Source organism: Pelmatolapia mariae, linkage group LG23 (genome assembly GCF_036321145.2).
Source record: "Pelmatolapia mariae isolate MD_Pm_ZW linkage group LG23, Pm_UMD_F_2, whole genome shotgun sequence".
NCBI classification, from domain to species: domain Eukaryota; kingdom Metazoa; phylum Chordata; class Actinopteri; order Cichliformes; family Cichlidae; genus Pelmatolapia; species Pelmatolapia mariae.
Window position 1 is genome coordinate 45,036,442 of NC_086246.1, and position 14,312 is coordinate 45,050,753.

Consider the following 14,312-nt stretch of genomic DNA (forward strand, 5'->3'; position numbering starts at 1 on the left):
AAATTTTATGGGACACAAATTTACTCAGTGAAAGTACCAAAATAAAAGCTTCACGAAAACCTCCAGCTCGTCAAAGTACAACCTAGAAAAGAAACAGTAGCAATCTTAAGGAAAAGATTTGCAGTATTAGCAACCCAAGCATTCCCATTTGAGTGTTTCCATACAGCTGGAGGATGGAAAAGACTAATGTACACAAATGTTCTATCAATTTGGGGGGCGCTGGCCAAGAATTTTGCTAAACTGTCTGCCTCAATGTAATAGCAGGAATACACAAACCTGCAAACATATTGTTGTATAGAGATTAATTATTGGGCATTTAATGGCTAACAAACGAATCTGTTACTTTAACTCCCCCTTGTTCAGTTCCACTTGCTTTTCCCTTTTTTTAAATACATTTTAAACAATTAAATACTATTCTCTTAAGACAGTGTATATAGATAAAAGCGATCAATTCGAATAAAAGGCACACCGATATCTTTTGTTAACTGTATCATTTTAAATAATTTTTCTTTGAAGTTCTCCTCATTATTCTTCCCACATTCCAAACCAAATTAGGATTCGGGTTTCAAGATAAGGTGCCAATGCCTTTAACCTACTGGGCGGTTTAAACTTTTCACACACTGGGTGTGTTGTTCCCTTTGGCTCTGAATATGTTATGTAATTATGGCAAGAACCCAAAGGTCCCCAGAAGAATAATACCAACTACTGTAAGCCATACAGGCCAGTAGAGGTCTGAAATATACTGCTCAAAAACTGATCGTGCTTAAATCACAAATGAGATCTTCGTGAATGAAATATTTAATAAATATATTACGTAATTTATTGAGAAAAAAAACAACAAAGTAGACGGTCAGTGAAAAACAAAGCCATTTGCTTTCTGGATTTAACTAAAAGGTAAAAGTTTCATTGCTCAGGTGTTTTCTTAATTAATAAATGTACGAAAACAATAATCCTACACTGAAAGCACACCGTGTGGCTAAGAATACCGACCGGAAACAAGCACTGCTACCTGTGTTCCTCCTAAACGTAGCCCTAAATTTTCTTAACTACATAAACTGTTACAACTCCGATTTTTCTTAACCACCTGGTACAGGTGTAACAGTTGTAACAGAGTGTCTTAGAGATGTAGTGTAATTTTACATTGGTTAAGTCTTAACCACGCGCTTTTATTTTGAAAGCAAACCACGGTTCGTTGTTTTGGCGTCTTTCCACGTCCTCTGGCAATGAAACAATCATCGTCATATTTGCAGATATAGCCCATCTGAAAAATAAGCGACAGCCTAACTAAGTGAAGACACGGAGACATTATACAGTAGTGTAATTTTACATTGGTTAAGTCTTAACCACGTGCTTTTATTTTGAAAGCAAACCACGGTTCGTTGTTACGGAGTCTTTCCACGGTCTCCGGCAATTTAACAATCATCGTCATATTTGCAGATATAGCCCATCTCAACATTAAGCGACAGCCTAACTAAGCGAAGACATGGAGACATTATACAGCCTTCTTGGCTCAGAGTGGATAGACGGCAGGAGCATTTTAATCTTTTTGTTTGTTCTTCTGCTTACGACTGAAGTTTTGAAGAACAGAGTGCCAAAAAACTTTCCTCCCGGACCGCGGGCTCTGCCTTTCATTGGAGATCTTCATCGCATTAGACCTGATAGAATTCATCTGCAGTTTGCAGAGGTATACATACTACTGCTACTACTACTACTAATTATTATTATTAAAATGTCATGTTATAAAAATAGCGTGCCCCAGGCATTACAAGTGGTATTACTTTCTTTTTGAAAGGTTAGTATGTATTCGTGTAGAGCCGGACGAATTTTCTATGCGGTCTAGAATTTTAGACTAGAATTTAGACCTCATCACCACCAATAATTACTATATATCGTCTGTGCTTATTCATGTATTTATTTATTGTGTGTGTGTGTGTCTGTGTGTGTGTGTGTGACGTGTATGAATGAAAAAAGTCAAAAATCTATTTTGAGAAAAAAGTCGAAATGTGGAGACCATTGTTGTTTCAAGATAAATTGATATGTATGCAATACCCTCTGCAAAATGAGTTAAAAACAATAAGAATTTAAAAACTAAATGGCACAGAATTAAGACACGGAGGATAGGGTGAACAAGTGGGTCTTCAACTTAGCTTTAAAAACTTCCACAGAGCATGCCTCAGTATCTTGAGGGAGGTTGTTCTACAAAAACGGGGCATGAAAAGCAAAAGCACGCTCTCCGATAGTGTTTTTTCTGGCTTTAGGAACTTGTAGAAGGCCAGAATCCTGACATATGACCTCTTTATTGGACAAGAGTGTAACCATCAATAACCTTGCAAATATCAATTTCATTTTGTACAAATCTGGCCAACTGTTTGAAGTTTGTGTGTTTTTCCATCTGAGCAGATGAAGCTTTCTGCACCATCTTTTCAACATCCTAATATGTTTATGTGCTAAACAGAAATGATTTCCTTTCTTGTTACTACAACTCATTCTGAAGTATGATTTCACTAACTCAGAGGGAATAGCAAATGTGGCAATTTGTCATGAAACAACTACTGTAATCTCCACATTTCAACTTTTTCCTCCAAATAGACTTTTTGACTTTTTTCCCAGAAATATAATTTCGCCTTTTTTCAAAAAACAGTATTTTGACTTTTTTCTCAAAATACATTTTTGACCTTATTCTCAAAATGATCAACAGTAATTTTTTTTCTCACCCTAATACTCTGTCCTAGTGTGTGTGCATTCTACAGCTAGAACGCAACCATTATCATGAGTTACTAGTAGGTTGGAAAGTAATAAACAAGCAGACAGTGCATTTATAAAGCAGGTTAATTGCTTTTAATTGCTTTTGAAATGTGCAATAGGACAGAACAGTCACAGAGTTTAACATTGTCTTAAATATTTTCTTATATAAAATGCCTACCTATGGAATGAATAAAGTATTTGTTATCTTGTCTTTTTGGTTATTTATTGAGAGAAAGGGACGTTGCTGTATGTGAAGCTGTATTTTATTCGGAAGAAGCTGTATTAATATTGGCTTTCTTGAGAGGAAATGGCCAAAATTATGAAGCGGTCACCCAAATGAGGCAGATCCCAACCCAACACTGAACAGAATCTTCTGTTCATGTTCAGTTTGCAGAGAAATATGGAAACATATTCAGCCTTCGATTCTTTGGTCAAAGAACTGTGATCATTAATGGCTACAAGCTTGTCAAAGAAGCCCTAATCCAACGAGGAGAAGACTTCATGGATCGTCCCAGCCTACCAATGTTTGAAGAATTGGTTGGGAATAAAGGTGATAATTTTCCTTGAAAAGTTTTTCAAGATGTTTTAATAAGACCAGCATCATCAGACTATTTAGCAATGTTAAAACTTAGTATTTTACTGACCTTATTTTTAAGTTACTTTGGGTCTAATGTAGTTTTGTTTTTCCAAAAGGTCTTGTGATATCAAATGGGTATCAGTGGAAGCAACAGAGGAGATTTGCTCTTCACACACTCAGAAACTTTGGTCTGGGCAAGAAGACCCTGGAGTCATCCATCCAGCAGGAGTGCCAGTATCTCACAGAGACTTTTGCAGATCATCAAGGCACACACACACACAAAACTTACACATTTTTTTTTTACATAATCAAAATTAATTATGAGTTTGCTTTTAATGTTTTGTCTAATGGACATATACTCTTTCAGGAAAACCTTTTAATACCCAGTCACTGTTAACCAATGCTGTGTCCAACATCATTTGCTGTCTGGTGTTTGGGAATCGATTTGAGTACACCGATGAGCAGTTTCAGTCTATTCTGCAGCTCTTCAATGAGATAGTGTACTTGGAGGGAGGTGTGTGGGCACAGGTGAAACTCTTTCCCATACCTTAGTGTTGTTTGATTCAGGATTTAAAATAAGAAACTTTAACTGAACTTTTTTCTGCAGCCCAAGTGAAAGCTGTTTTTGCAAACGGAGCAGTTAGTGGAGCGCAGCTATTGTGCACATTAGACTCCACCAGGGCTGTGTCTTGTCTCAGATTCTCAGACTGATATCTCAAAGCAGATTATGTTTCCTGAAATATTTTACTGTTGTGTTCCTTTAACTGCAGTGGAGGAAGAAAGTTACTTATGAAATCTGGTGTGGTGTAAAAGAGATTTTAATTACTATTAAAGTATGCTTCAAAATTGTGTTTAAATGATTTTACTTGGTTACTTTCCATTACTGTCTATCACAGTTTAAGCCTACTTTAGCAGAATTTGACCTATTACTACTACTGTCTTCCTGTTCTGTAGATTTACAACACATTACCCTGGCTGATGAGGTGGCTGCCGGGACCTCACCAAAAAATATTCACTCTGATCCAAAAGATAATTGACTTTGTAGAAGTCAAGATCAAAGAACACAGAGAAAACCTCAACCCATCATCGCCAAGAGACTACATTGATGCTTTTCTCATAGAAATGGGGGAGGTGAGTGTTTTCAAAATGTGTTCTTGTTCATTTACATTTTCTAATAAAACATGCCTTTTATTTCCTGCTTCTGGCTTTTGTGTTTCTGATAGAAGGAGGATGAAGACTCTGGTTTTAGTCTCAGCAATTTGTGTTTTTGCACCCTGGACTTGTTTGGTGCTGGAACTGAAACTACTACAACTACTTTACACTGGGGACTGCTATACATGATCTACTACCCTGACATTCAAGGTGTGTGTATGAACAATATTGATCCTGAATACACACTTGTGACCATCTTTCTATTACTTTTTTTCAGAGATTTCTCACAGATCATTCTTGTGTTGGTTTATTTTGTTCAGTTTATTTCAGTTTTATTTTTTAATCCAGATTCCTTTTAATAGTGCCAATTTGCGACAACAGCCACCAGTTCATGTTCTCACTATGTGCAGAAAAAGTCCAGGCTGAGATCGATGCTGTGATTGGTTCGTCCAGACAGCCGTCTATGACTGACAGAGAAAACATGCCCTATACTGATGCGGTCATCCATGAGATCCAGAGAATGGGCAACATCATTCCCCTCAATGTGGCCCATGTTGCAAACAAGGACACAACATTGGATAAGTACACAATCCCAAAGGTACACAAAGCAATTGCGAAGATGAATTTTTTTATATCACTTTTTTGGTGTTTTTTGTTGTTTCAGATAGATTTTGAATGAAAAAGTTGTCCTTTTATCATCTAATGCCAGGATTCTCAAAGTTCTATTCTACTTTTAAATACACTGGGAATCACAAGTTTTATAGAAGTTAATATGAATGAAATATGCTCTCTCTTTCTAGTCCCTGTCACTACTCTTGCTGCAGTATTCTGGATAATCTGAAGGCTTTTCAGCGAGCATTTAGAGCGACCTGATAATAATGAATAGATGATTGTAGAAGTAATAAATGCATGAACAATCAGCAATACCAGAAACACGTATGACACGCTGATTAGAACAAACACTAGACATGTTTAAATAACACTTCTAACTGGCTGTATTTTCTCAGGGTACAATGGTCATACCTGTTCTACACTCGGTCTTAAATGACGAGACAATGTGGGAAACTCCAAACTCCTTCAACCCTCAACACTTTCTTCACCAGGATGGTAAATTCAGGAGGAGAGAGGCCTTTCTTCCTTTTTCTGCAGGTTAGTCAGTTGTTACAGTTCCTCAAAATCCAGTTAAAGGCTGTTTAAAGCCAAGTGCTTTAAAAAGGCAAGATTACTAAAGTAGTATGTCTTGCCATTGATTGTTTGACTTAGCAGCCATTTACAGTTACAGCCTTAACTTTGGTAAATTCTGTGAATAAAACTTGTCTCATTGTGTATTCAGGCAAGCGCTCATGTCTTGGAGAACAGCTGGCCAGGATGGAGTTATTCCTGTTTTTTACTTCCCTTCTTCAGAGGTTTTCATTCTCTGCACCTGCTGGAGAGCAGCCCAGTCTGGAGTTCAAGTTAGGAGCCACTCGCAGTCCCAAACCTTACCGCCTCTGTGCCGTGCCACGTTAAACCACCAGTTCTTGTAAACCGAGAACATATTTTTCTCAGCACAATGGATCGCAACGAATCACTGTCTTCCATTATTATTACACTGTCTTCCAGCTATTCTATTCTATTCTATTCTATTCTATTCTATTACATTTGTTGTTATGAATGATGATCTACTATATTACAATTTTAGAATAATGCCAATTTTTATTTTTCATCCTCTCTGTATTAAAGGACTGTATTAAAATATGCAGTAAATACATTGTCTTTCAACTTTCTTAAAGTCTTTTCCAGTGCACATTAAATTTGTCAGACCTACCAGACTCAATGTGCTTAAATAAATCACACTGTCATTAGGATTTGTGTTTAAGGTCACAATATAGTTTCAGAATCAGGTGTGACGGGTGGGAGTGCAGTTAATTTCAGTGCTGTTTATCACTTTGAGAATGTATGATGTAATCTGGATACTTCAAATGAGTTTTGTGAAAATAAAATTTCAATAAACACTCTACTCTTTATTTAAAGGTTTTCAGAGTCGCTTGCTGTCTTCATGAGTCAAGCACCACATTCTGGCATGTGAAATAAAAAATAACTTATTTTGGTTGTAAATAAAACCTTCACCTTTTTACACAGAGAAAACATTGTAAGGTGTTCTTTATCTTTATATACATGTGCATGATATCTAATAACCAGTGAGAAAAAAATCACCAAAATTAAAGTAACCATGGTGAGGCAAGTATTTAAATCCTGGAGGTATTACTGGAGCAGGTTTAGAAGGTTAAGTAGTGGGTGCATTGTACGTTTCAATCCCAGAACTGAGAAAGTGCCTTCTTCAGATTCCAGGTACAAAAAATTTAGAAGCCTCTGACAAGAAAAAATCAAGTTCTAGGAACATCTACAGAAACTAAGGGATCTGGTTAAAACATCTTTCAGCTAGTGACGATTTCACTATGCTTATATGTGCTTTCTAGAGAAGTCTATGTTACTGTATGCCCCTGTGTTCATTTTCCACTTATATTTTTTCTCACTCTTAACTATCTGACGCCTTTCAGTTTCATTTGCAAGTTAGCACAGGGTCAACATTGCAATGAAATGTATTTGACGAGCAGAAGACAGTCACTCAGCAGTATAGTACAGTAGTTTAATTGAACTACCAAGTAAACAGCTCTTTCTGGCCAGACACGTGGCAGCAGTTTTGCTACAATTTTGTTTGTATTTAACAAAATAAAAATGCAGGCATAAGCGTACACATTAGTTTTCGACTGCAAGTGAAAATAGTTTTCTTTCCAAATAAATCTCTCACTGAACTAACACAGCCAATCCCTCAACATGTTTTTACTCTCTTGTTACCTCGGCTAGGTCCGCGGCTCTGAACCGTGGTAAGGAGACCTCTGGCTAATACTTTGGGTTCCATGTCGGGAACTAGCTTTACTGTCTGGGTCAACTTTGCTAGCGAGAGACAGAGAGAGGCGTTGAAAGGCTGCTCCAGCAGAACTTTATTGTTTCGGACGAACACAGTGTACAGTCGAGTCTTAGTAGCTTACTGGGCTCGTCAGGCACTCTTTTTGGCTGCAGTGGTTATTTTTATATTTACATGCTTCCATCTCTTGTTTCTGTTCGGTAGCACCTCGTACTTTTCCACTTTACTTTTTCTCCCTCCCTCACGCTCACACACACACACACACACACACACATACCTGTTTTTCCTACATCGTGGGGACCACGGAGTGACAGGTGCCTGATGGGATCCACCCTTTCCAAATGGTGTAAAGACATGATTTTCACTCCTAAATTCATAATAAATTTATTTAGAGAGTGTTAAGACTTGAAAAGTCAAACACTCTCAAATAAATTTTTAACCTGAATTTTTTGTTTTAATGGGGACCAGATATAACCTATCTACTGATACTGGGGACCAGTCATTTGTCTATGAGATTACAGTCAACAATACTGATCCATGAAACCTTACTATCATATAGCATAATGACTGACACTCTGAATTGGGTAAATAGAAGAAAATGGATGGATTGCTTTATTAATCTCATCCTGACTGCCAGATACTCATTTCATTAATTTATTTTTTTAATCTGATTCTAAAATATTAGTTAGGAAGTTATGAAATTACACAAACACTATTTATGAAATTAAGGAATGTTGTAAAAGTTGAGCAAAAGGTAACATTTTGTATAGTGTTTTACTTGGTATGATTGAACATATGCAAATAAAATAATTTTAAATCAATTTAGTTTGTCAGTTGATATTCATCAGATATGAAGCATCAGATCTGCTTTACCAGAAAACAAAACAATATTTTTACCGAAACCACCACATGCAATGTTTTCTTCCAAACCACATTTGACGGTTAAAAAAAGTCACCTACTGTACGAAATGGGCAGACAAACTGAGCTTTTATGCCTTCACATAACATTTATTTCAGCCTTTCAAAGTCAAACATTCAGCCCCTTACATCCAACAAACAGTGTATGTGTATATCTATTTTTCTATATCTCTATATACCCACACATACATATACTTATATATCTATATCTATCTATCTATATATCTGTCTACACACACACACAAGTATGAATATAAGTCTATATAAGACCGTACTCCCTGATAAGCAAGGTGGCATTTTTAGATATGTCAGAACGGGAATGTATTTCTTTTTAAAACACAATTAAAACTAATTAAAATGGAACATGAGTTCCATTCTTTCCAAACGTTTTTTTTTTTTTCTTTTGACATCCAAAAACATTGGTCTAGCACAGAACGTAAAAACATTGCAAAGGGGCAAACAAGGCACAAATAAACAATCAAGAACAGGCTGTTCAGGCTGTTAAACTCTTTTTGCAGCTTTACGCTGCATTGCAGTGATTCGATTTTTTTACATAGAACTTCACCGCTGTCCAGGTTCTGTTTTTAAGTGCTTTCGGTGAAGCCTCAATACAGGCAACACACTCTCACTTTCCTGGTACTTTACCAGACTCAATGAAGGACCTTAGTGTCTTCTCCACACCATGGACCTCTTCTTTGATGTTCCTAAAATAGAAACAAAAGTGACTTTATACAGTTGTAATAATTAATTTAGGATAAATTAAGACAAAACTAAAAGGGTAGAAGCTTCAGATTTAGAGTAATCACTTTCAAATTTTGCACTGTTTCCTCTTAGCTGTTGAGGGTCCAGTTAAATCATGAATTTTCAGAATATTAATAAAAGAAATCTCTCAGTGAACTGGCAAATTACACATTAGGTTCTTTATCACAGTTATATGTGGATACATCCTAGGTCCCTGAAACTGCTTACACTTTTCTATCATTTGCATTTTTTCCTTGCTTCTTAGTACCTCCCAAGAAGGATGGAGGATAGATACAAGAAAATGTAAGGAAACATCCACTTCTAACAAGTGAGGTAGCTAATCACAGTTCAGTTGTCAGTCAGCTTTAACAGTTGAGACTAACAATAATAGAGACACTTGAAAGCAGCATTGTTTTCTCCCTGTATCCTGCTATTACTTTAGCACCTATAGAGAAGTAACAAGCTGCCATCTGGATTCATACTGCATCCTGCTCAGAGACACAGAATCCACTTACAGAATTAGTGTCAGTATGTAATTAAGTTCTAATTGTGAACTTATTTTTTTCCAATAATACAAAATATTCTAGCATATTCATAATACTAGAATTTAGTTTAAATTCTAAATAACATTTAGTTTAAATGTTTGACAAAAATGAAATTTCAAAGATCAAATCAGATGCTTAGAAACAATCTGCCTGTGAGTAGAAATAACTTAGTTATCAGTGTTTCTTGTTGACAGACCGACTTTATCCAATACACCATCATTGGTATGAAATTCAGTGATTATGTGATGGATTAGACCAGGGGTGGGCAATCTCAGTCCACGAGGGCCGGTGTCCCTGCAGGTTTTAGATGTGTCCTCGAACCAACACAGCTGATTTAAATGGCTAAATTAGCTCTTCAACATGTCCTGAAGTTCTCCAGAGGCCTGATAACAAACTAATCATGTGATTCAGGTGTGTTGACCCACTGGTGAGATCTAAAACCTGCAGGGACACCGGCCCTCGTGGACTGAGATTGCCCACCCTTGGATTAGACCAGTTTGCTCAGCCACTTCAAAAAAATAAAAATATCAATAATATATAAATAGGGTGGCTTGTCAGTTGGAAAACTACTTTTGTGAAGCCTGCTTCTGTGAATGTTGCCTCACTCATTAAACGGTAATAAGAGCTTTGAGATGGCCTGCAATTTAGAATCAAACCAACTTTCAACTTAAAAAAAGAACAAGAAAATTAGTGAATTAGGATGCACCCAGTGTATTGATTTGCATCAGTATCATCCTGCATCATCTTTGCCATCAAAAATGACATATTGTGGTGTGTCATATCTGATGACACTCACTACATCATATTAAAAAGATTTTTTAAACAGTAATGCACAGGAAATGTTTGAATACATTGGAACTACCAGCCTAACAGCTGTACTGCCATCCAGAGTTAGAAAGTGGGCTATTAATTTCATCTTTAACTGATAGTAAATCTGATGTCATTTCTGTTTCCATTCTTACATTGGTAAATCATTATAAGATGGGGTCTTATTAAGTACAAACCGTTATTTCAATGTCTGTAAAAATGTAAATTTCTGCAAACTAAACCACTCAACTATGACCTTTGATGGCAACTTTATGGATGAGGAAAAAAAATGCAAGTCACCCATTTCAGATAAACCAGGAGAAGGAGAGGAGTCAAAGAAATCCTGCAGGTTAGGTTTACAGGGTCTGACTCAGCATCCACCCTCACTCTGAAATGGAAAACCTGGATTACCTAGTTTTAGCCAAACATGTTTTCTGGCACAGAGCCCTTATTCCTGGAACGATCTTGTCCAGAATTAACATGACAAAGACTTTTGTATGACTTTGGTTGCTTCAGGTAAAAGTATTCACCTACTGGAGCTCTCAAAAAAGAGCTGACAGAGGAATAAGTGTTTTTCTGTTAAGTAACAACAGTAAATTCTTTGACCAGTAACAGTCTTTTTGGACAAGAGTCTAATAACCAGCTAATCAACCATAAGTAGTCAGCCTTAATAAATTTGGCACACATTTTGTCTGCTGTAACGCTGACGAAAGCCTTGTACTGAAAGGCCTCCATGTCTTCTTACTGCCTTGTTACATTAATCATTACTAATTCATCATCAACTTTAGATAGGTTGTACTAAGAACATTTGTACAACTTTGAAATAAAAGCATTATTATGGTAAGAAAGCAAATCAGTGCTTATTTTAGTATAGCCTTTTTAGCTGTTGTGTGGAAAAGGGAATGGGTAAAGAAGAAATGTGGGCAAATGCCAAGGCTCAGTCTGTGGGATACCTGCGGTAGCGTGGTCACCATCAGGCTCATCTGTGGTCCACTGTCCTTGCTTGAATCTTGGTGGTCCTATGAGAAGAAGAATAAACTGTGTAAGTAGGAAAAATATGTACCTTGTGACCCTGGAACAGAGAAGACAAATACTGAAAAACATGCAAAATTGTGACTGCAATGCAGTACAGTCTTATTACCCTGCTCAACTCATCTACTGTGCTAAAATTTAATTTTATTTATATAGCGCCAAATCACAACAAAAGTCGCCTCAAGTTTCAATATTACACTGTCAGTCAAATACCTAGTCCAGTCTCCTTCAGTTAAAGAAGGTGTGATTTTTTGGGGGGGCAGAGCTCTTGAAGGAAAACAATGACAAAGGTTGAAGCAAACGATTTTACCCATTCATGGTTCTCTATATGCAGAGAATTAATGCCAACTGAACTGACGTGGCTTGAAAATAAAATGGTGGGCAAGCAGCTAGCAGCAATAGAAAAAGCTAACAGTAATAAGCACGCAAGGGTACAAAGAAGGTTACACAATACAGGCAACAATAGTGCTATCAGGCTCTTTGGTAGGGGATACTCAAAATGATCAGTCTAAAAAAACTTCTAACCTACTTTCTAAAGTACATTCAGTACATGCAGTTACAATTACAGAAATTGTGGTTTTCTTGTGGATTATTGGAAATCCGCTCTAGACAGTCATACCAATCAAAATGTTTTCAGGTTTGCAAAACTGAAATATACCCCCCAAATAAGAACATCTATAATCTCTGTGCTCCTGTTTGGTTTAATTCTACCAATTTGTAAAAGCAGGTTTCAAATAAGGAAGGTGGGGGGCGACTTAAATTTCTGTAGTTTGTGTGCAAATTACCCATTTTAGTGGCGTCAGTGTCAGACTCCTTTTCCTTTGTTGAAGTTCCTGTTAACAAATTGAGATAGCACAGAATCAAAATTCTGTAATTTTTTTTAGGTTTTGTGAAGCTTGCTTAGAGGCTAAATTAAGACAGGTACCTGAGGCGAAACAGGGTGTGCGGTGGGTGTGAGAAGTACCCTCTTTAGGGTCGTCAATGTCAGATCCTGTCTCCTCTCTTTTCTTAGGTGTTGAGGATCCTGTTAAAAAAATATAAATATATATATTTTAAATTTCTGTGTTTATAAAAACCACAAAATAATTAAAAAAGGTACCATCTGGTTAGTCTGCTGGATACCTGTGGGTGTTTCATCAAACTCATCAGTGGTTGGCTGACTTCTCGATCTTTGGGATCCTTTGACAAAAAAAAATGTCAAAAGTCAAAGAAGTCAGTAATGGTACATGGTTGAACTCTGTGCCCATTCAGCCATCACACTACGCAATGTATTTTTTGTTAGAGGTATTAACTGTATGTAAAGATGAATGGCATGTCTCCACATCTTTGCACTATTCAAATATTAAGCCATAATAACAAGAGCAGACATCTGTTGCTTGTCATTTGGATCAAGTGTCTGCACAATAGTGATGGGGCAGTGCAGCAAGGGATACAGTTCTTGTCCATCCGCCTGCCAGAAACAAACTGAAATCAGCTGTCAATAACGACAGCTCACAGCCTTTTTATAACATTTAAGTACACTTCAAACCAAACTGATCAGAAAATTTAAGAATTGAACATACATTCATGTGATAACTAAATAAAATGAGAGAAACTCTTTTGGAACAATTTGGCATGTACTTTGAGGTTTTAGTTTGTCCCCTCTGTTAACAGTCTGCCACTATAAGATTCCATGTTTTTGCTACAAATTTAAAAACTATGTCATCTATTTTTATATGCAGTAAATGGCTGGATGCTAAAAACAGTTAAACCTGTCACCTACTTGATGTTGAGGAACTGAAAGATGATTCCTTTGATGTAGAGTCCGTCTCCGAAAGATCACTTTCCACATCTTCCTGCATTTCTTCTGTAAAGCAGTGAGAAGATAACCATGTAGCACAAATGACATTTACTCTGAAATAAAAATATAAGAACATTTTGTTTACCATTGGGATTAATTTGGATTTGATCGAGGCTCATTCCCTTGAAGTCTGACAGTCGTCCTTGTTCTAGAGCAATGAGCACTTTGCTGACTTTAGCCAACTCAAGGGTTCCTTCAGGCAGTCTATAGTACTCCCTATGGACTCTGATATCATGGCCTAGAAAATTTGCGAGGATGTCCATCTCATTGTCTCTTAGGTTTAGGACTGTGGACAGTGTGGACACATGCTTTCTCAACTTAGTTGAGGACAGTGTTTCTGGATGCTTCGCTCCACATTCCTTTGCAATCTGTCTGATGGCATCCGATCCCCTGAAGTGAGTGTCTGCTTCAGGTCTAGAGAAGAAAAAGGGATTTTCATCAAACACACCACAGGCCCGCCGATGTGAAACCAAGGCTTCCATTGAGGACAGCATGTCTGGTGTTAAGAGGATAGGAACTTTTCTGTTCCTTTTCCCTCTTATTTCAATGCGCTGGAAATGGTGACAAAGTTTTTGTTCCAACTCTGAAAGTCCTACTGCCAAATCCGAATGGACTCCTGAAGTGTCTCGCAGGGTGAATGCAGTTAGTAGCATTTTTGATACCTCACCCTCTCTCCTGCGGTTAAACAGTATCACTTCGCAAAGAGTCAAATTGGCCAGCATGGACCAGTTCTTCTTATTGGGATCACTGGCAAGTCTGGTTTGGTATTCTTTTCTGTACCTATCAAGATACATATGCATGGTTTTTACATCCTCGGTGAAAGGGAGGAGTTGAGGAGTGTTCCATTTTCCTTCTTTTAGAGTTTGCAGGGCACGAGATGAAACACACACATCCCATTTCTTCTCATAAAGATCCCGGCTTCTCTTCAGATTCTTAAGAAATTCCTCATCATGAAAATCTGCCATCTTTGCTTCACACTCAAGAATATCTGCAATCTTCTTGAGACTATGGCCCAGTTTCAGAGCCAATGATGGAGCTCTGTAGATG

General features: G+C 37.2%; 1 protein-coding gene across 1 annotated transcript; it reads left to right on the forward strand.

Moving 5' to 3' along the window:
• The first annotated feature begins 1,274 nt into the window (after window positions 1–1,274).
• On the forward strand, window positions 1,275–6,490 carry LOC134620077 (cytochrome P450 2J4-like). Its single transcript, XM_063466004.1, has 9 exons — window positions 1,275–1,684; window positions 3,133–3,295; window positions 3,439–3,588; window positions 3,690–3,850; window positions 4,277–4,453; window positions 4,546–4,684; window positions 4,885–5,072; window positions 5,482–5,623; window positions 5,808–6,490. The coding sequence occupies exons 1-9, from the start codon at window positions 1,484–1,486 to the stop codon at window positions 5,981–5,983; spliced, it is 1,497 nt and encodes a 498-aa protein (XP_063322074.1). The 5' UTR covers window positions 1,275–1,483; the 3' UTR covers window positions 5,984–6,490.
• Window positions 6,491–14,312: the final 7,822 nt, after the last annotated feature.

Coding starts and splice junctions, on each gene's coding strand:
- LOC134620077 (XM_063466004.1), top strand. CDS start 1,484: ATGGAGACATTATACAGCCTTCTTGGCTCAGAGTGGATAGACGGCAGG. Junction 5,073..5,481: donor ATAAGTACACAATCCCAAAG/GTACACAAAGCA, acceptor GTATTTTCTCAG/GGTACAATGGTCATACCTGT. Junction 5,624..5,807: donor CTTTCTTCCTTTTTCTGCAG/GTTAGTCAGTTG, acceptor TTGTGTATTCAG/GCAAGCGCTCATGTCTTGGA.